This window comes from Phoenix dactylifera, chromosome 16, assembly GCF_051530095.1.
Source record: "Phoenix dactylifera cultivar Ajwa chromosome 16, Ajwa_hap1_PhDact_Kaust_v1.1, whole genome shotgun sequence".
Classification (NCBI taxonomy): Eukaryota; Viridiplantae; Streptophyta; class Magnoliopsida; order Arecales; family Arecaceae; genus Phoenix; species Phoenix dactylifera.
In genome coordinates, this window is record NC_143205.1 from 4,210,569 (window position 1) to 4,232,095 (window position 21,527).

Here is a 21,527-nt window from a genome sequence, read left to right on the forward strand (position 1 = left end):
CCATCCCAAGCCCTAATAGAACCTGTTTAGCAAAACTTTGTAGGGTTTAGGATTTAAAATTAAAACCCTTTAAAGGGTGGGATGAATTTGTGATTTGACCCTTGGCTACCCGCTACCGGAACACAATTATAATATATATATATATATATACATACATATATATGTGTATGTATATATATATACATATATATACGTACATATATATGTGTATGTATATATATATATACATATATATACATATATATACATACATACATACATACATACATATATATACATACATACATACATATATATATACATACATACATACATATATATATATATACATACATACATACATACATACATACATATAGACACACACACACACATACATATTTATACATATATACATATATACATATATATACATACATACATACATACATATATATACATACATATATACATACACATACACACACACATACATACATACTGTCACGCCCCGAATTTGGTTCATGACACGGCCGTGCTATTGCGAACCCTTGCCCACAATAACACGCAGCCACTTTAAAACTTTAAATCAATTATGAACAATTTCTTTCTTGAATGTTATCAAATGTTTCATCAATAAAAGATTGATTACAAAGCATCTAAAAATAGCAACATTTAATGTGTCATTTTCTTTTCCCCATAACCCTGAAGCATGTCACGCTCCTCGTTCCTAGCATCTCCTATTCATCTGTAAGAACATAAATAAATGGGTATGAGCTATAAAGCTCAGTAAGTAACCATGCATAATCTTATCTGATCAATCATAATATTTTCTCATACTAGTGCATTAATTTAAGAAACTAACAGTTGTAACAAAGTAAGCATTTCATATAACAAACCAGTCATATAAACTATGCATGTCCATTTATGCAACTTCATAAACATGGCTATGCATCATAAAACTTTTGTCATTATCCATGCTTTGAAAGCCGTGCTCATCATTATTCATGCTTTGAAATCCGTGCTCATCATTATTCATGCTTTGAAATCCGTGCTCATCATTATTCATGCTTTGAAATCCGTGCTACTCATCATTATTCATGCTTTGAAATCCGTACTCATCATTATTCATGCTTTGAAATTCGTGCTCATCATTATTCATGCTTTGAAATCCGTGCTCATCATTATTCATGCTTTGAAATCCGTGCTCTCAGATGATAGTGCAGCTATGGTCACTATTCTTACCCGTGACAGGGCCATAATCTTTACCAACTATTATTCCCCGTTGGCAGGGTCTAAGCCATGCTACTATAACCCGCTGGCGAGGGCCGTATGCCGAGCTACTGTAACTCGCTGGCGAGGGCCAAAATCTTTGCCAACTATTATTCCCCGTTGGCAGGGTCTAAACCAAGCTACTATAACCCGCTGGGGAGGGCCGTATGCCGAGCTACTGTAACCCGCTGGCGAGGGCCGTATGCCGAGCTACTGTAACCCGCTGGCGAGGGCCATAATCTTTGCCAACTATTGTTCTCCGTTGGCAGGGTCTAAACCAAGCTACTATAACCCGCTGGCGAGGGCCGTACATAGCGATCTGAGAGTTCTTAAAAACATATCATGCTTTTCATAAATCTTTTCTCATCGGTACATTGGAAAGTGAGTAATGGCATCATGCTGAATAAAATTCATGATCATGCTGAAAACTTTATTTTTCTTTCCATGCATCTTTCTACCTCATCATAATAATATGTAAATAATATAATAATCATTATGGATGCTATTTATCCAAAATCATGCAATCATTTGCTAACACATGTTGGATCCTAATTTTGTGAAAATATAAATAATCATATACAATTTCATAATCAAATAGTCACAAGTATTTGATAAAACATAAGATTATATCCGGGTTACTTATATTTTCCACAATTCATATACACAATTCCAATTCTATAAATAATACTTTTTCACCATATAAAACGTGATACATGATCCATAATAAGATTAAGGCATGTTACTTACCTTAATTTGCCCATCAAATGCCAATTCTTCAATACCTAGCAAGATCATTAAATTACATGTCACTGACATATTTAATTTCTATTTATTTATAATCTTAAAGTCATTTACAACCCATCCATAGGACTCAATTTCATTTTCGGATCCATAGCCCAATTTAATTTCTGGTTCAGGCCCATGGCCCAATTCAATTTCTGGTTCTGGTCTAATCTACTTCCTGGTTCGGATTTGATTAAATTTCTGATTCAGGTCTGGTTCACCTTCTGGTTCGGGTTTGACCCAATTGCTCTCTAGTTCAGGTCAGGGCCCATTTGCATTCAGGCCCAAAGTTTAATTGGTTTCTGGATCAGGCCCGTGGCCTGATTCAATTACTGGGCCCATTTGTATTCAGGCCCAGAAACACAATTAGTTAATTTATAATTAATTCTTATCAGTTCTAATTAATTTAAAAGGGAGCCTAGTCTCAAACTATATTCAATTTAGTCCCTATATTAAAATTTGAGCTCTTCAAGCCCAGTTAGTTTTAGATTTAAGAACACTAGGCTTGAATCAGGGCCCAGCCCGGCTTCAGGCTTCTAAAGCCAAGTTTATTTGAAGCCCACTCCGGAATCAGGCCCATTTCGGAATTAGGCCGATTTCGGCCCACAGCCATTTTTTTTTCTTTTCTTTTCTTTTCCTTTTTTTTTTCTTCTTTTCTTCTCCCTTCCCGAAGCTTCCTCCCTCTTCTTTCTTTTCTTCTTCTCATCTCCTTCTTTCTTCTTCCCTTCCCGATCTCCTCCTCCTCTTCTCCCATGAAACTAGGAGGCGAGCTCGGAAGGGCGCTCGAGAGGGAGACGGTCCGAGGTCGGGGGTGCCGACGGCCGGCCAACATCACCCGCGGCTCCGCTTGTAGCGGCCGATTCCCCCTTTCTTCTTCATCCTTCTTCACTTCAGAAGGGAGGAGGGCGGCTCCCCCTCACGGAAGAGGTCTGTCGCGACCAGCGGCGCCCACGGCCGAACCCGTGGTCGCGCCCGCAGCGGCCGGCCCCCCTCTCTGTTCTTTGGGGATCGGAACCAACCCCCTTGAGAAGAAGGGGCCTCCGGCCCACCACAGCTCCGGCCGAAGGCCAGCGGAGCCTGCAGTCAGAGCCGGCGGCTCCTTCGTTCTCACTACAGTGGGGGAGAAGCCCACCACTGTGGCTATGGCTGCGATCGAACTCACCGCAGCCAAAGGAGAGTTGTAGACGATCTCCCCGCGATTGGAAGAGGGGAGTAAGAGCCTCCAGCCGTCGACGACTGCAGCCGAGCTCATCGTGCCGGATTCGCGACCGAGGACATCCGGTAAGCTCTTCTCCCTTCCTTTCCTCTTCTTCTTCTTCTTCTTCTTCCTTTTTCTTTTCATTTCTTTATTTCTCTTTTGTTTTGATCACTCATCCGGATAGATCGGAATGTGAAATGAGAGGGATAGAGTGATCAGAGGACTCACCTAGCTCCGGGAAAGAGCTGTGGGGCTTTTCCGGCGAGCTGCTGCGTCTGCTCCGGCGACGCAGTGCGGGGACGAGCTGCAGATCCCTCCTTCTCCGATGGTGCTGCTCCCGATCCGTTCCTTGTGGCAGGAGGGGAGAGTGAGTGTTGCCCAGTAGATACAACCCAAGAGGGGGGTGAATTGGGTCTTTTAAAAACTTTTCAACTACTTCTAATCTTTTAGAGTTAATTATGCTAAGTTGTATAGATGCACAGTGAAATTTAAACTTAGCAACAGTTTGATGTATAGATTGTGACTTGATTGATTATGCTTGCAACTAAAGGATGCGCGGATAAGAGTTAAGCAAGCAATTTATCTAAGTAAGTAAGTGAGTAAGTTAGACAATGACAAGAAGCATTACAAACACAACAAACTATAGTGGTTCGGTGCACCCCAGCACCTACATCCACTCCCCAAGACCTCTTGGGAATTTCACTATAATCCTACCGATTACAGCCGGTTGTTTTACAAGCTCACAACCCAACTTGTTGTTTTGCGAGATAACAACGAATTCGGTCGGTTTTCACAGGCTCACCGACTAGAACCAACCGATTGTTTTTCCGGGTTCACAATCAAACCCAGTTGGTTTTCCCACAGGCTCACCAACCACAACCTTACAACGATTGTTTTCCGGGTTCACAATCAACCCAGTTGGTTTTTCCAAAGGCTCACCAACCACAACCTTACACCGTTGGTTTTTCCTTTGGCTCACCAACAAACCTTAACCCCTTGATTCAATCCCTTGATTGAATCAAGTTACAAGATATTAAAACAAAGGTTTAAAAACAAATACAAGCTTCTCACTTAAGCAGATATAGCAAATATAAATAAGTAAAGTAAAGAGAAGAAGCCCTCAAACTAATTCATAGATGGAGGAACTCATTCTTCTTCACTTGACCCTCTTCTGATTTTGCACGAAGTAGAGGATCACCGAGGCAGCACACAGTTGAAGAGAAAGCTTTGGGATTCACTCGGATGCTCTTCTTCTCTCTATTTGCTTTGAATGGCCCTTTTGTGCTTTTGGGAGATTTTTCTTTGAGATCTCTTTCCTAAATGTTTTCTCCCACTTCCATCCTCTCTATCCTAGCTCTCCTCTTGATTTTATAGCTTTAGATGTCGTGGAAATAGAAATCTAGCCGTTAGAGACAAAAATAGAGCCGTTGTGCACAGTCTGCAACTCCTGACAAAGTTTCCGTTGGGATCGGAGTCGACTCGCGCGATCTGGAGTCGACTCGCCTGTTGCAGGAGTCGGCTCGTGCTTTTCTGGAGACGACTCGGCCACTGTTCCAAATTTGAATTAATGTGCATGCCTTGTCCTAGAGTCGACTCGGACCTAACTGGCGACTCGCCAATAGCTGGAGACGACTCGGGCACTTGGGGGTTGGCTCATTCTCAGAAATCCAGAGGACATATTTTCTGATTTTCTTCCTCGAGTCGACTCGGATTCTCTTGGAGTCGACTCGGCTCTCAGAGCCCGAAAACTGATCCTCTGTATTTTGGGGTCGCGCTGCCTTGGAGTCGACTCGAACTGTCTTGGAGTCGACTCGCCTCTCAGAGACGAAAATACCGTCTTCTGTCTTTGGGTTTGCGCTGCTTCGGAGTCGACTCGGACTTCGCGGGAGTCGACTCGGCTCTCAGTGTCTGAAATTGGCTCTCTGACTTTTTGCCTTGTATTTCTCTGGGAGTCGACTCTTACTTCCTTAGGAGTCGACCTGCCAACCATCGGAGTCGACTCGAGTTCTTCGGGAGTCGACTCGGCTCTCAGGGTCCAAAATATCTTCTCTATGTTTCTGCCTTGTTACTCCCTGGAGTCGACTCGTACTATCCAGGAGTCGACTCGAGGACTATTCTTTTGAATTTTTCTTTGAATTTGCTCTTCCAACTTGAGTCCTTTGAATTTGAAACTTGGGCCAATGAAGTGTAACTTTCTTCCAACTTTTCTTGAGAACTTTGGAGTTCTTCTTGTGTTCTTCCAACTTGCTATGTTCCTTGCAAAATAAATATCTTTCTCCTTGCAACACAAACATTAGTATTTATACTTCAAGGTTTTGTGATCATCAAAATCAATCTTTAAATCAATCTTTGGGTCATCAGTCTCCCCCTTTTTGATGATGACAAAACTTGGAGTATATGCAATATAAAATATATTGTGTTCTAGAAGTAGTGCATAGCTAAGTTGCATGAAGTAGAAAACATATATATTTAAAACATACTTCATGATGATGCTTTAGATTTAATCAGCTTAACATAATCAACATATCTAAATTTAAGCTGGTTTGTATTCAATTCAAAACATAAAGCATTGTGAACATATATTTAGATATTTCTCCCCCTTTTTGACAACATCAAAAAGATAGTGAAACATTAAGCACAAAGATAAGACTACTCAAATATTTCTTTTTCTTATTGTACTCTGATTTGCATGTCAAATTATTGCAGAGATATGAATCATATAACTCAAGGCAATAATATTAGAATAAGATTAATGAGTATAGATCAGAGTCAATTAAGATAATTTCAGAGCAGAACACATCGAATGTGATTCCAAGAATAGTTTTCAACTCAAGTGTAGATGGAATCTTTCTTAAGTTAATTCAAGAAGTACCACGAATGATATTCAAAGAAAGCACGAATGGAAATCTAACCTCTCTTCAATAATAAGTATGAAAGCTTGTTCATTTAAGATCTTTTGCCCAATATATTAAGTATTTTATCAACATGAGAGCAATTTAATTAATTTTCAGAGTATAAGTGCAGTATATTAAGTATGATTGCAAAGTTCTTTTATGGTGTAAAAATATTGTGGCATAAATGCCAAAAATATGAATTCATGCAATTTATGATATATCTTAGAGCATACATAAAATTCAAAGCTTTGAAGGTTCTTATAAAAACTTTAATCCTTAAAAAAAATTTTTGGTACATATAATAATGAATTGGCACAAAAATTGAAGTTCTAAAGAACAAGCCAATGAGACCTCATCAGTAAATTTCAAAAATAGGTTTTCTAAGAGATACTCAAGAAAATTCAACACATAATTCTCCCCCTTTTTCATTAAGTTAGAGGCTCTTAAGATCAACTGTTTGAATTGCAATTTGGTTCATGATTTATGCATAAGATATATTAACCAAATAACAAGCCTCAAGGTGTATCATAAAGATTTGTATATTTAAATTTCAGATGATACATTTTGGAGAGCATTAGGATCACTTTTCATTTAGTATGCTTTCTCTCTCCTTTAGTTATAGATTTATGCGATTAAGTTTCAGCTTATTTTCATAAGACTCAATGTTTGAGATAAGACAACCTTTATAGAACTCATCTCAAGGTATAAACTCATTATATAATTAAAGCAAGTCTTGCAATATAAGGAGGTTCATTAAAATCAATCCATAAAAAGATACTGAATATCTAAAGCTCCCCCTCAAAAGATGCATTCTTCTTTAATCATTCTTTTCTATTGTTGAATTTCAGATTTTAATGATAAACGTGAATAAGACTGAAATTCTATGATATCGAGAATGTAGAGTAATCTAGTATTATTCAAAATTTGTGGCAATTACTCTTTCTAATCCTTCAAGAACAAGTTATGCTTTCTCTTAATCTTAGAGAAAATGTATAGAAATATTAAACAGAAAATGATTCATTTTAAGCTCAGTTTCTTTCAAAAGCATTTACATTTTCTTTCTTTTAGAATCATTTGAGTGAGCTGAAATATTTCTAGCTTTAAGATCATTCACTCTATATATATTCTGATGGAAGTCTTGAAGAATGTAGGAGAGAAAAACATATAGATGATCATTGAGGTATATAGATTTATAGAACTCAATTACTTAATCATAGTTTTTCAGCAATGTATACATGAAACACAATAAATCCCTTTTTAATATCAAAATAAAATTATATATTTAGAAATTTTTGTTTGCAATCAAGATCATCGAAAGACACATCATTTGGACCAATATTGGTACACTGTAAGGATAAGAAATGATATGTTTCAGATGCGTATCGGGGCAAACAATCAAGGCATCAGAATTATTCTATTTTTCTTAAACTGTAGTTTTTATCTAGGAATCATATTGAGTTTAAGCTTTTATACAAAATCAGATTCTGAATTTTATAAAGATTTTCAATAGAGGCTTTTAAATCATGATTTGAGATATGTATTTTTCACATTGAAGCTCATCTTAAATCACTAAGATTGAAAACACATATTTCAATAACATTAGAGCACTTTCAGAATCTTTATATTTAATATTGAGTTTCGATACACAATGGAGAATATTTTAATAAGTATTAGGACATTATGTATCAAAGTTAGGCAAGCAGAAAGATAGATCAAGATCAATTCATTTTGCCTAAATAGAAGTATCCTTCTCTTCTTCTTTTTGTAAATCTATTTAACTTCCAAAGATAATCGTGAATGATAAAACTGAAATTTCTTCTTAATATTACTTAAAAACTTTATGTAGTATTTCAAACATTCAAGCATTGGAACACAAGTTAGTTTGAGGCAAGGGTGAAGCAAAAACTTGTGAGCAAAGTTAAGACATATTCCAATCAACTTATCCAAGCATGGAGCATTACAAAATATTGAGAACCCATAATTCAAGACATCATGCCATATGCAAAATAGATTATGTGTTAAGTCATACATTGAAATATTAAGAATAAGCATGTCAAGGACCAAAATCAATTCTTTTCAAATAAACTCCCCTTATTTAAATATAATCTTGCACTGATTTCATTCTTAAGGTGTGTTTCCAAGTGATTAAAGCTTGACTTGATTCTTCTTATACTTTCATTTACTTTGTCATTCATTTTTACTTTCTTGTGCTCTATACTCTATTTGCTCCCTATCCGGTGGAGTTGGAAGGGGCACGAGGTACTACCACTAGCCTCCCTCTTGTGCCGTCCCTAATATGCCCTACACCGAATAGTTGGGTCAAATAGTGCCGGGTACTACCACTAGCCTCCCCATTGGCACCATCCCTATGATGAGCAATATAGAAAGGTTAAAATGTTCGCTTGAAACTCTCTCTATTTAAGTGTAATTAATTACGAATTTTATCCCTTCCAAAAGAATGCTCATACAAGTATCACAAATGTGCCGAATATATTATGCTTGTTTTTGCTTTTGCTTAAGATTGGAGTACTTGCCTTCTCTTGAATAATATCCATTTTCTTTTCTTTATCTCTCTCTCTTTTTGTTATTCTCAAGTAATTTACATGAAAGAACAGAATAAAGAAATAATCTTATGTATCATATAGATGTATATCATGCAAACAACATTTTCATTAAGCTCATGGATTCATAATTTCTGACAAGTTATTTTAAATCAAAATTTTAAGCATAAACTTGTGTATTTCATGGTTATGACATAGGCAAAGATATATTTTAGTTTGGGCAAACCATGAAACAATTTCTAAAAGTATAAGTCAATCAATATATATATATAGACATGATATCAAAAATTAACAATTAAAGATCTTAATCATGCCATAATAAGATTTAAGTTATTGACTTTGCTCAATTAATTTATGAGAGAGGTATCTAGAATTACCAATTCATTCTACATTCTTCAGTCAAATACCTACTAGATTTCTTATGTATGAACTTTTGGCTGATGAAGGTCCTCTCTCTTGTTTGCATGTGAATGTTTATTGTATCTTACATGTAGATATCCTTCAAGTAGAAATCTCTCATTTTCTTGCTCAAGGATCCTGCATTATTAACAAACTCCTTTTCTTTCTTGAAAGAAAGTCATTAGTTTCTTCAAGATACAAAACATTCATAGAGCATATTTCTTAACTGGGTGACTCAATTATAAGATATGACAACAATTGAATGTTGAGTCACTTTACTCAAGAGATTGCCTAAATATAAGCAAACACATGTCACTTTAACTTAAGAGATAGTTTCATTAACCAAGAAGGTTCAAGGACAAGCATGTGAGACAATAGAAAGATTTATCAAGATCAAATCAATTTCTTATTTTCAACATCAATTTAGCTTAGATTCTATTTGCTTAAGATAATTATCAATAAGGCATGCTAGCTAAGTTTTGATCAAATTGCCTTAAACAATTGTTTCTATCAAAATTCAGATTATGATTCATTTGTTATCAATAAATTATGATTCATTAGAGTTAGATTGAAGTCTTGCACAAAGGCACATAATGATCACATAATCTGGTCTATTAGGTATATGATAAAATAATTATTCTATCATGCTTTTGATGCTTGTTCCAAATCACAAATTGCTTTATCATATTTGTAATGAATGTTTTCAAATAAGGTGGTTATTTTACATAGATCTTTTTTTTTAATGAAATAACCACATAGAAGTGTATTCTACACATTCATTTGACAGAATATAAAGCTCATAAGCAAGCAAATGATAATGGTGATCTTTACTTCTAATTATGCAAGAATTTCATCAAGATCTATTTCATCTTTTCTTGATTTAGTCTTTTAGTAGTTATTAATTTTTCTTCATTAAGTGCATTTCTGAAGAACTCAATTTGGTTCTAATCATTAACAAGTTTTCAGATTGTTATAGGTAAAAGATTAACCATATACATATATAATTTGATTTTAGTATTTTGATAATAAATCATTAGTCTCATAAAGAATAAACTGAATTGATATTTCTTCAACTAGAATCTTTTCATTGAATATTCTATACGCATTGCTTGATGAATGATATCCAAGGATAGAAATATCTTTATCAGATTTGGCATTATTTTCAAAAGACCATATCAAGCATATCATAAGCTACTGAAAAATATGAAAGATATGCAATAGATCATTTTCTATTTTTCAGAAGATCAAATGGAGTTTTCATCAATAATAGATCTAATAGAAACCATATATATGACAAGCAATGATGATAGCTTTTAACAAATCATTTAAGTAGATGACTATCATACAACATTGCCTTCTTCATTTCTTCAAGGATTCTATTGATCCTATTTTACTTATAGTGTTCTTGGTGCAGAAACAATTGCATTCAATATTATTTTCTGTGCACAACTTAATACAAAATTGGTTTTCAACACTATGCCATGATACTTCTTTACTTTCATAGTTTGCAAACCTTTTTCATTTGATCCCTATTTGTGAGTTTGTGCCAATGCAGAAAATATTTCAATTTAAGTGCCAAGAACAAAACCAATGTAAGCTTTTGAAAACTTAGTGTTGGAAACAACAACTTTAGATTTAGAAATTGATTTTTGTTTGTTTCCTTAGTTAACATGCATAGTAAACTTTGACCTTTCAGAAGATACTCTAAGTAAGCCAATGGCAAGGTCTTTTGAGATTAAGTACATACTAGCATGAGTTGATTTTATATCCCAAAGATGGTTTCTTTAATCTTGGTATTCATAGTGCATATATTCAAAGGCATACCAAGTGCACATTTTCATATCTATGATCGATAAACAATAATGCCATGGATAAAAACTCTCAATCAAGCATATAGAGAATTCATAGAGTTATTCTTAGCAACTTATCCAATAGTGAGTAAATCATACTATAAAATGAAGTGATTTGATAATATTTTCAAAAGTATTTTCTATATCACAAAATTGATCAATACTTGCAATTCATATTTTAATCAAATACTAAAGCAAAAGTAATGATGAGATGCAAGGGTTACTGATTTCATTATTATTATTTTTTAATTACTTTTCATAAGTGTATTTAAGTTTCACTCTTTAATGTGTGTCTAGAGCACCCATTTGTATGAAAGTTCTATTTATTTTATGGGTATCTTGGCACACCTTCATCTACATCCTCATATTTTCATTTTGGGTACCCAAGCTTGCTTGGGTCCTTGAGAGTTAGGACATATGGTTCCTTTTGGAACCCAGATTTGTTTAATTGTAATAACTTTACCACTTGATTTAATTATGTTAGAACGATAGGTAAAGTTGTTATGCCCATTCTTTTCATGTTTGAAATAAGTTATCTTATTTAATGGTTTGCTTGGTGAATTGATAACCTTTTTCTCTAGAGATTTATTATTAAGTAAAGGAGTCAAGCCAAATTTTGATTTATCATAAGCAACACATTGGCTTTCAAACATTATTTTTGATCTTTCTGAACTTACATTGAATTTGTTAATAAGAGATTTTGATTGGTTAATTTCTTCACTTAAGTTTTGATTTTCTTTAATTAAACTCTGATTTTTTTGAATCAACTGTTCTAAATTTAACCTTAAGCTTTCATTTTCAGAATTTAGTTTATCTTGTATTTCATCACTAGAGTTTCTTTCTTTTGAAATTTTCAGATTTAGTTTCTTAAGATTTTTATTTTTTATAGCTAATTTTTTACATTCACCATATAAATCATGAAAAGTATTTAATAATTCATCATAAAGGAATTCTTCTTGAAAATCATTTGATATAAAGGTAGATTCAGATTTTACCTTATCTTCTTGTGCCATAAAGCACAAGTTAGTTACCTCTTGTAGTTCTTTGGAGCTAATATCATCATTGTTGCTCCTAGCTTTCAATTTCTTGCTTGACTCTTCCTTGGTCAAGACTTTCTTGCTTTTTATCTCTTTCTTCCTTTCTTCTTGCTTCCTCTTCTTCTTTGTCTTTAGGAAGCTTTTGAATCTTTCGGTGTTTGGAAATGGATCCTTGTTTTCATCACCGAACTCTTTATTTTTTGAACTGTTCTGCCTCGGAGTCGACTCGGGCCTTATTGGAGTCGACTCGGCTAACTTGGGAGTCGACTCTGAAATACTTAGAGTCGACTCGACTGAGGTGGGAGATTCAACACCTTTTTCTGCAGTCTCATTGTTAGTATGTAATTGAAGCACATGTGAGCTAATCTGAGATTTATCATAAATATTTTCTAAAGTATCCCAGATCTCCTTAGCAGATAAGCATGCAGAAATCTTATGAAATATAGATTCATGGATAGCACAATATAGAATGTTCATAGCATTAGCATTCAATTGTGCTAAGTCTTTTTCATTGACAGCTTGAGAGAGTGTATGAGAGTCATTTATAATGATACTCCATATTTTATAGTTTTGTGATTGAACAAAAATGCGCATGCGTGCTTTCCAATATGTGTAGTCTAAGCCATTAAGTAGTGGAGGTCTATCAATTAATTGTCCCTCTTCTAGAAAACTATCTATTTGAGTTGTCATGATCTTTGGCTCTTGATCGTGAGATCAATAATTAATCTTAGAGCACCTGCTCTGATACCACTTGTTGCCCAGTAGATACAACCCAAGAGGGGGGGTGAATTGGGTCTTTTAAAAACTTTTCAACTACTTCTAATCTTTTAGAGTTAATTATGCTAAGTTGTATAGATGCACAGTGAAATTTAAACTTAGCAACAGTTTGATGTATAGATTGTGACTTGATTGATTATGCTTGCAACTAAAGGATGCGCGGATAAGAGTTAAGCAAGCAATTTATCTAAGTAAGTAAGTGAGTAAGTTAGACAATGACAAGAAGCATTACAAACACAACAAACATATAGTGGTTCGGTGCACCCCAGCACCTACATCCACTCCCCAAGACCTCTTGGGAATTTCACTATAATCCTACAGATTACAGCCGGTTGTTTTACAAGCTCACAACCCAACTTGTTGTTTTGCGAGAGAACAACGAACTCGGTCGGTTTTCACAGGCTCACCGACTAGAACCAACCGATTGTTTTTTCGGGTTCACAATCAAACCCAGTTGGTTTTCCCACAGGCTCACCAACCACAACCTTACAACGATTGTTTTCCGGGTTCACAATCAACCCAGTTGGTTTTTCCAAAGGCTCACCAACCACAACCTTACACCGTTGGTTTTTCCTTTGGCTCACCAACAAACCTTAACCCCTTGATTCAATCCCTTGATTGAATCAAGTTACAAGATATTAAAACAAAGGTTTAAAAACAAATACAAGCTTCTCACTTAAGCAGATATAGCAAATATAAATAAGTAAAGTAAAGAGAAGAAGCCCTCAAACTAATTCATAGATGGAGGAACTCGGCTTCTTCTTCACTTGACCCTCTTCTGATTTTGCACAAAGTAGAGGATCACCGAGGCAGCACACAGTTGAAGAGAAAGCTTTGGGATTCACTCGGATGCTCTTCTTCTCTCTATTTGCTTTGAATGGCCCTTTTGTGCTTTTGGGAGATTTTTCTTTGAGATCTCTTTCCTAAATGTTTTCTTCCACTTCCATCCTCTCTATCCTAGCTCTCCTCTTGATTTTATAGCTTTAGATGTTGTGGAAATAGAAATCTAGCCGTTAGAGACAAAAATAGAGCTGTTGTGCACAGTCTGCAACTCCTGACAAAGTTTCTGTTGGGATCGGAGTCGACTCGCGCGATCTGGAGTCGACTCGCCTGTTGCAGGAGTCGGCTCGTGCTTTTCTGGAGACGACTCGGCCACTGTTCCAAATTTGAATGAATGTGCATGCCTTGTCCTAGAGTCGACTCGGACCAAACGGGAGTCGACTCGCCAATAGCTGGAGACGACTCGGGCACTTGGGGGTCGGCTCATTCTCAGGAATCCAGAGGACATATTTTCTGATTTTCTTCCTCGAGTCGACTCAGATTCTCTTGGAGTCGACTCGGCTCTCAGAGCCCGAAAACTGATCCCCTGTATTTTGGGGTCCCGCTGCCTTGGAGTCGACTCGAACTGTCTTGGAGTCGACTCGCCTCTCAGAGACGAAAATACTGTCTTCTGTCTTTGGGGTTGCGCTGCTTCGGAGTCGACTCGGACTTCACGGGAGTCGACTCGGCTCTCAGTGTCTGAAATTGGCTCTCTGACTTTTTGCCTTGTATTTCTCTGGGAGTCGACTCTTACTTCCTTAGGAGTCGACCTGCCAACCATCGGAGTCGACTCGAGTTCTTCGGGAGTCGACTCGGCTCTCAGGGTCCAAAATATCTTCTCTATGTTTCTGCCTTGTTACTCCCTGGAGTCGACTCGTACTATCCAGGAGTCGACTCGAGGACTATTCTTTTGAATTTTTCCTTGAATTTGCTCTTCCAACTTGAGTCCTTTGAATTTGAAACTTGGGCCAATGAAGTGTAACTTTCTTCCAACTTTTCTTGAGAACTTTGGAGTTCTTCTTGTGTTCTTCCAACTTGCTATGTTCCTTGCAAAATAAATATCTTTCTCCTTGCAACACAAACATTAGTATTTATACTTCAAGATTTTGTGATCATCAAAATCAATCTTTAAATCAATCTTTGGGTCATCAGTGAGAGGTAGTGAGAGGGTGGTCTACTAAGTTCCTCACTGAAGAATCCATGAGCTTTTATAGCCGGTCGGAAGAGAGGAGGGTGGTGGTGGTGATCGTGGCTGTCAGGCGGTTGTAACCGCCTCAGCTGATGATCACCGCCTCTGGGACTCCAGATGGCCCGGCCACGTTGGGCTTGGCCCATTAGCCCACTATATATGGGCTGGTTTTCACATTCTTCCCTCCTTAAAATAATTTCGTCCTCGAAATTTTACATACTTTAATCCTTAAACAAATGAAGATACTTAGTCTTTTATCTAATATTCCACTAGACTTCCGCTGCGCAACTTTAATTGAGCCCAACATATCAAAGGCTCAGTCTCAATTTGTATTAACTCTAACTTTCTCACTTAAGTGAAAAGATTCTTAAACATAACATCCATAAGAATAGCCCTTTTTTTTCCTTTTTTTTTTTTATTTTTAAGAGAGATGACATCACATAAAGACTGGTTCAATTCTTATGACGTGCATTTTAGAGGGTTAGAAACCCAGAAGATACAAAGGTGCCAGAAGATTTACAATTAATTGACACCTGGCCTTCATGGCATTATCTAGGATGATATTTGTCACTATTTGGTCATTTGTACCAGCATTCTACTGAGTCAATGCAAAAGCTGAGCTTCCGATGTCGTAGGTTCCGAATCATTCTTCTTTTTATTTGGACAATCCCGTGCGAAATGTCCATGTTGACCACAAATGAAGCAGACTCCCATCTTCTTAAAACAAGGCCCCCCATGAGTCTTGCCACAGTAGGTACAGACCTCAAACCTCTTCTTCTTATTTGTACTACTTTCAAGGTTCTGTGGCCTGTCACTCAGACTTTCTGTCATCTTGGGTCTCCTCTGGTCACTTCTTTCTTTTTCTGATCTCTTCAATTCGGCTTCCAATTTTAGAGCCCTTTCCAATACATCCTGGTAACTAGTGAAAAGCAGAACAGCCAACCTGGACCTGATCCCATATCTCAGGCCTTGTTCAAACCTATTAGCTTTACTTATCTCTTCCTCCATGAACTGAGGACAAAACCTGCCCAATTCATTAAACTTGCTGGCATATTCCAATACTGTCATATTCTCGGTCTGTTTCAGGGCCAAAAATTCGTTCTGCTTCACCAATCTCACTGACTGGGGGAAGTACTGATTGTAGAATTTACCTTTAAATTCCTCCCATGTTAGTTGTTCACCTTTTCCTTGAATAGCAGCCTTCATAGCTATCCACCAGAACTTGGCGTTTCCTCTAAGCATAGGAACCACCAATTTGACCTTAACCTCATCGGGAAATTGTAGAGCATCGTACATCTCCTCTATCTTCCGAATCCAGATCTCAGCAGTCAAGTAATCAGCCCCTCCCTCAAACATTGGAGGATGCAGCCTCCGAAATTTCTCATAATAAGTATCGGTGGACGACACAGGTCGGAAGGAAAGCTGCATCTGCTGCTGCTGCTGGAGAAGCTGTGCCACCACTTGGCATACCCCAACAAGATCTGCCTGAGTGGCTACAGCATTTGAAGCTGGCCCAGCTGGCATGTTGGTAGCTTCTTGGGATGATGCTTTCACTCCTTTTCTTTTATAGTTAGCCAGAACTTCATTCTCGCTATCACTCATCGTCACCTATCAAAATATAGTATTAATCCTTTTCCATTTCATCACATTATATATATATATATATGTATTTAAATATATATAATATATATATTATTATTATTATTATTATTAGAATATCATTATTGTTCTTACTATGATTCCAATTATGGAAAAGTTAACTTAGCTACCCATTCCCATGATTAATTTTAAAGTTTTTTTTTTTAAATCATGTTTAAAAATTACTGCTCTGATACCACTTAATGTCACGCCCCGAATTTGGTTCATGACACGGCCGTGCTATTGCGAACCCTTGCCCACAATAACACGCAGCCACTTTAAAACTTTAAATCAATTATGAATAATTTCTTTCTTGAATGTTATCAAATGTTTCATCAATAAAAGATTGATTACAAAGCATCTAAAAATAGCAACATTTAATGTGTCATTTTTTTTTCCCCATAACCCTGAAGCATGTCACGCTCCTCGTTCCTAGCATCTCCTATTCATCTGTAAGAACATAAATAAATGGGTATGAGCTATAAAGCTCAGTAAGTAACCATGCATAATCTTATCTGATCAATCATAATATTTTCTCATACTAGTGCATTAATTTAAGAAACTAACAGTTGTAACAAAGTAAGCATTTCATATAACAAACCAGTCATATAAACTATGCATGTCCATTTATGCAACTTCATAAACATGGCTATGCATCATAAAACTTTTGTCATTATCCATGCTTTGAAATCCGTGCTCATCATTATTCATGCTTTGAAATCCGTGCTCATCATTATTCATGCTTTGAAATCCGTGCTACTCATCATTATTCATGCTTTGAAATCCGTGCTACTCATCATTATTCATGCTTTGAAATCCGTACTCATCATTATTCATGCTTTGAAATTCGTGCTCATCATTATTCATACTTTGAAATTCGTGCTCATCATTATTCATGCTTTGAAATCCGTACTCATCATTATTCATGCTTTGAAATCCGTACTCATCATTATTCATGCTTTGAAATCCGTACTCATCATTATTCATGCTTTGAAATCCGTACTTATCATTATTCATACTTTGAAATTCGTGCTCTCAGATGATAGTGCAGCTATGGTCACTATTATTACCCGTGACAGGGCCATAATCTTTACCAACTATTATTCCTCGTTGGCAGGGTCTAAGCCAAGCTACTATAACCCACTGGCGAGGGCCGTATGCCGAGCTACTGTAACCCGCTGGCGAGGGCCATAATCTTTGCCAACTATTGTTCCCCGTTGGCAGGGTCTAAACCAAGCTACTATAACCCGCTGGCGAGGGCCGTATGCCGAGCTACTGTAACCCGCTGGCGAGGGCCATAATCTTTGCCAACTATTGTTCTCCGTTGGCAGGGTCTAAACCAAGCTACTATAACCCACTGGCGAGGGCCGTACATAGCGATCTGAGAGTTCTTAAAAACATATCATGCTTTTCATAAATCTTTTCTCATTGGTACATTGGAAAGTGAGTAATGGCATCATACTGAATAAAATTCATGATCATGCTGAAAACTTTATTTTTCTTTCCATGCATCTTTCTACCTCATCATAATAATGTGTAAATAATATAATAATCATTATGGATGCTATTTATCCAAAATCATACAATCATTTGCTAACACATGTTGGATCCTAATTTTGTGAAAATATAAATAATCATATATAATTTCATAATCAAATAGTCACAAGTATTTGATAAAACATAAGATTATATCCGGGTTACTTATATTTTCCACAATTCATATACACAATTCCAATTCTATAAATAATACTTTTTCACCATATAAAACGTGATACATGATCCATAATAAGATTAAGACATGTTACTTATCTTAATTTGCCCATCAAATGCCAATTCTTCAATACCTAGCAAGATCATTAAATTACATGTCACTGACATATTTAATTTCTATTTATTTATAATCTTAAAGTCATTTACAACCCATCCATAGGACTCAATTTCATTTTCGGATCCATAGCCCAATTTAATTTCTGGTTCCGGCCCATGGCCCAATTCAATTTCTGGTTCTGGTCTAATCTACTTTCTGGTTCGGATTTGATTAAATTCCTGATTCAGGTCTGGTTCACCTTCTGGTTCGGGTTTGACCCAATTGCTCTCTAGTTCAGGTCAGGGCCCATTTGCATTCAGGCCCAAAGTTTAATTGGTTTCTGGATCAGGCCTGTGGCCTGATTCAATTACTGGGCCCATTTGTATTCAGGCCCAGAAACACAATTAGTTAATTTATAATTAATTCTTATCAGTTCTAATTAATTTAAAAGGGAGCCTAGTTTCAAACTATATTCAATTTAGTCCCTATATTAAAATTTGAGCTCTTCAAGCCCAGTTAGTTTTAGATTTAAGAACACTAGGCTTGAATCAGGGCCCAGCCCGGCTTCAGGCTTCTAAAGCCAAGTTTATTTGAAGCCCACTCCGGAATCAGGCCCATTTCGGAATCAGGCCGATTTCGGCCCACAGCCATTTTTTTTTTCTTTTCTTTTCTTTTTCTTTTTTTTTCTTTTTCTTTTCTTCTCCCTTCCCGAAGCTTCCTCCCTCTTCTTTCTTTTCTTCTTCTCATCTCCTTCTTTCTTCTTCCCTTCCCGGTCTCCTCCTCCTCTTCTCCTCTTCTCCCATGAAACTAGGAGGCGAGCTCGGAAGGGCGCTCGAGAGGGAGACGGTCCGAGGTCGGGGGTGCCGACGGCCGGCCAACATCACCCGCGGCTCCGCTTGTAGCGGCCGATTCCCCCTTTCTTCTTCATCCTTCTTCACTTCAGAAGGGAGGAGGGCGGCTCCCCCTCACGGAAGAGGTCTGTCGCGACCAGCGGCGCCCACGGCCGAACCCGTGGTCGCGCCCGCAGCGGCCGGCCCCCCTCTCTGTTCTTTGGGGATCGGAACCAACCCCCTTGAGAAGAAGGGGCCTCCGGCCCACCACAGCTCCGGCCGAAGGCCAGCGGAGCCTGCAGTCGGAGCTGGCAGCTCCTTCGTTCTCACTACAGTGGGGGAGAAACCCACCACTGTGGCTATGGCTGCGATCGAACTCACCGTAGCCAAAGGAGAGTTGTAGACAATCTCCCCGCGATTGGAAGAGGGGAGTAAGAGCCTCCAGCCGTCGACGGCTGCAGCCGAGCTCATCGTGCCGGATTCGCGACCGAGGACATCCGGTAAGCTCTTCTCCCTTCCTTTCCTCTTCTTCTTCTTCTTCTTCTTCCTTTTTCTTTTCATTTCTTTATTTCTCTTTTGTTTTGATCACTCATCCGGATAGATCGGAATGTGAAATGAGAGGGATAGAGTGATCAGAGGACTCACCTAGCTCCGGGAAAGAGCTGTGGGGCTTTTCCGGCGAGCTGCTGCGTCTGCTCCGGCGACGCAGTGCGGGGACGAGCTGCAGATCCCTCCTTCTTCGATGGTGCTGCTCCCGATCCGTTCCTTGTGGCAGGAGGGGAGAGTGAGAGGTAGTGAGAGGGTGGTCTACTGAGTTCCTCACTGAAGAATCCATGAGCTTTTATAGCCGGTCGGAAGAGAGGAGGGTGGTGGTGGTGATCGTGGCTGTCAGGCGGTTGTAACCGCCTCAGCTGATGATCACCGCCTCTGGGACTCCAGATGGGCCGGCCACGTTGGGCTTGGCCCATTAGCCCACTATATATGGGCTGGTTTTCACATTCTTCCCTCCTTAAAATAATTTCGTCCTCGAAATTTTACATACTTTAATCCTTAAACAAATGAAGATACTTAGTCTTTTATCTAATATTCCACTAGACTTCCGCTGCGCAACTTTAATTGAGCCCAACATATCAAAGGCTCAGTCTCAATTTGTATTAACTCTAACTTTCTCACTTAAGTGAAAAGATTCTTAAACATAACATCCATAAGAATAGCCCTTTTTTTTTCCTTTTTTTTTATTTTTAAGAGAGATGACATCACATAAAGACTGGTTCAATTCTTATGACGTGCATTTTAGAGGGTTAGAAACCCAGAAGATACAAAGGTGCCAGAAGATTTACAATTAATTGACACCTGGCCTTCATGGCATTATCTAGGATGATATTTGTCACTATTTGGTCATTTGTACCAGCATTCTACTGAGTCAATGCAAAAGCTGAGCTTCCGATGTCGTAGGTTCCGAATCATTCTTCTTTTTATTTGGACAATCCCGTGCGAAATGTCCATGTTGACCACAAATGAAGCAGACTCCCATCTTCTTAAAACAAGGCCCCCCATGAGTCTTGCCACAGTAGGTACAGACCTCAAACCTCTTCTTCTTATTTGTACTACTTTCAAGGTTCTGTGGCCTGTCACTCAGACTTTCTGTCATCTTGGGTCTCTTCTGGTCACTTCTTTCTTTTTCTGATCTCTTCAATTCGGCTTCCAATTTTAGAGCCCTTTCCAATACATCCTGGTAACTAGTGGAAAGCAGAACAGCCAACCTGGACCTGATCCCATATCTCAGGCCTTGTTCAAACCTATTAGCTTTACTTATCTCTTCCTCCATGAACTGAGGACAAAACCTGCCCAATTCATTAAACTTGCTGGCATATTCCAATACTGTCATATTCTCGGTCTGTTTCAGGGCCAAAAATTCGTTCTGCTTCACCAATCTCACTGACTGGGGGAAGTACTGATTGTAGAATTTACCTTTAAATTCCTCCCATGTTAGTTGTTCACCTTTTCCTTGAATAGCAGCCTTCATAGCTATCCACCAGAACTTGGCGTTTCCTCTAAGCATAGGAACCACCAATTTGACCTTAACCTCATCGGGAAATTGTAGAGCATCGTACATCTCCTCTATCTTCCGAATCCAGATCTCAGCAGTCAAGTAATCAGCCCCTCCCTCAAACATTGGAGGATGCAGCCTCCGAAATTTCTCATAATAAGTATCGGTGGACGACACAGGTCGGAAGGAGAGCTGCGTCTGCTGCTGCTGCTGGAGAAGCTGTGCCACCACTTGGCATACCCCAACAAGATCTGCCTGAGTGGCTACAGCATTTGGAGCTGGCCCAGCTGGCATGTTGGTAGCTTCTTGGGATGATGCTTTCACTCCTTTTCTTTTATAGTTAGCCAGAACTTCATTCTCGCTATCACTCATCGTCACCTATCAAAATATAGTATTAATCCTTTTCCATTTCATCACATTATATATATATATATATATGTATTT

At 37.9% G+C, this 21,527-nt stretch overlaps 1 protein-coding gene and 1 long non-coding RNA gene across 2 annotated transcripts; one reads left to right on the plus strand and one right to left on the minus strand.

Moving 5' to 3' along the window:
• Positions 1-15,361: 15,361 nt before the first annotated feature.
• On the minus strand, positions 15,362-16,360 carry LOC103699370 (uncharacterized). Its single transcript, XM_008781394.4, has one exon. The coding sequence runs from the start codon at positions 16,358-16,360 to the stop codon at positions 15,362-15,364; it is 999 nt and encodes a 332-aa protein (XP_008779616.4).
• A 3,093-nt stretch (positions 16,361-19,453) lies between these two features.
• LOC149751092 (uncharacterized) lies at positions 19,454-20,266 on the plus strand. Its single transcript, XR_016398766.1, has 2 exons — positions 19,454-19,533; positions 19,635-20,266. It is a non-coding gene; the product is annotated as an uncharacterized LOC149751092 (long non-coding RNA).
• The last annotated feature ends 1,261 nt before the right edge of the window (positions 20,267-21,527 follow it).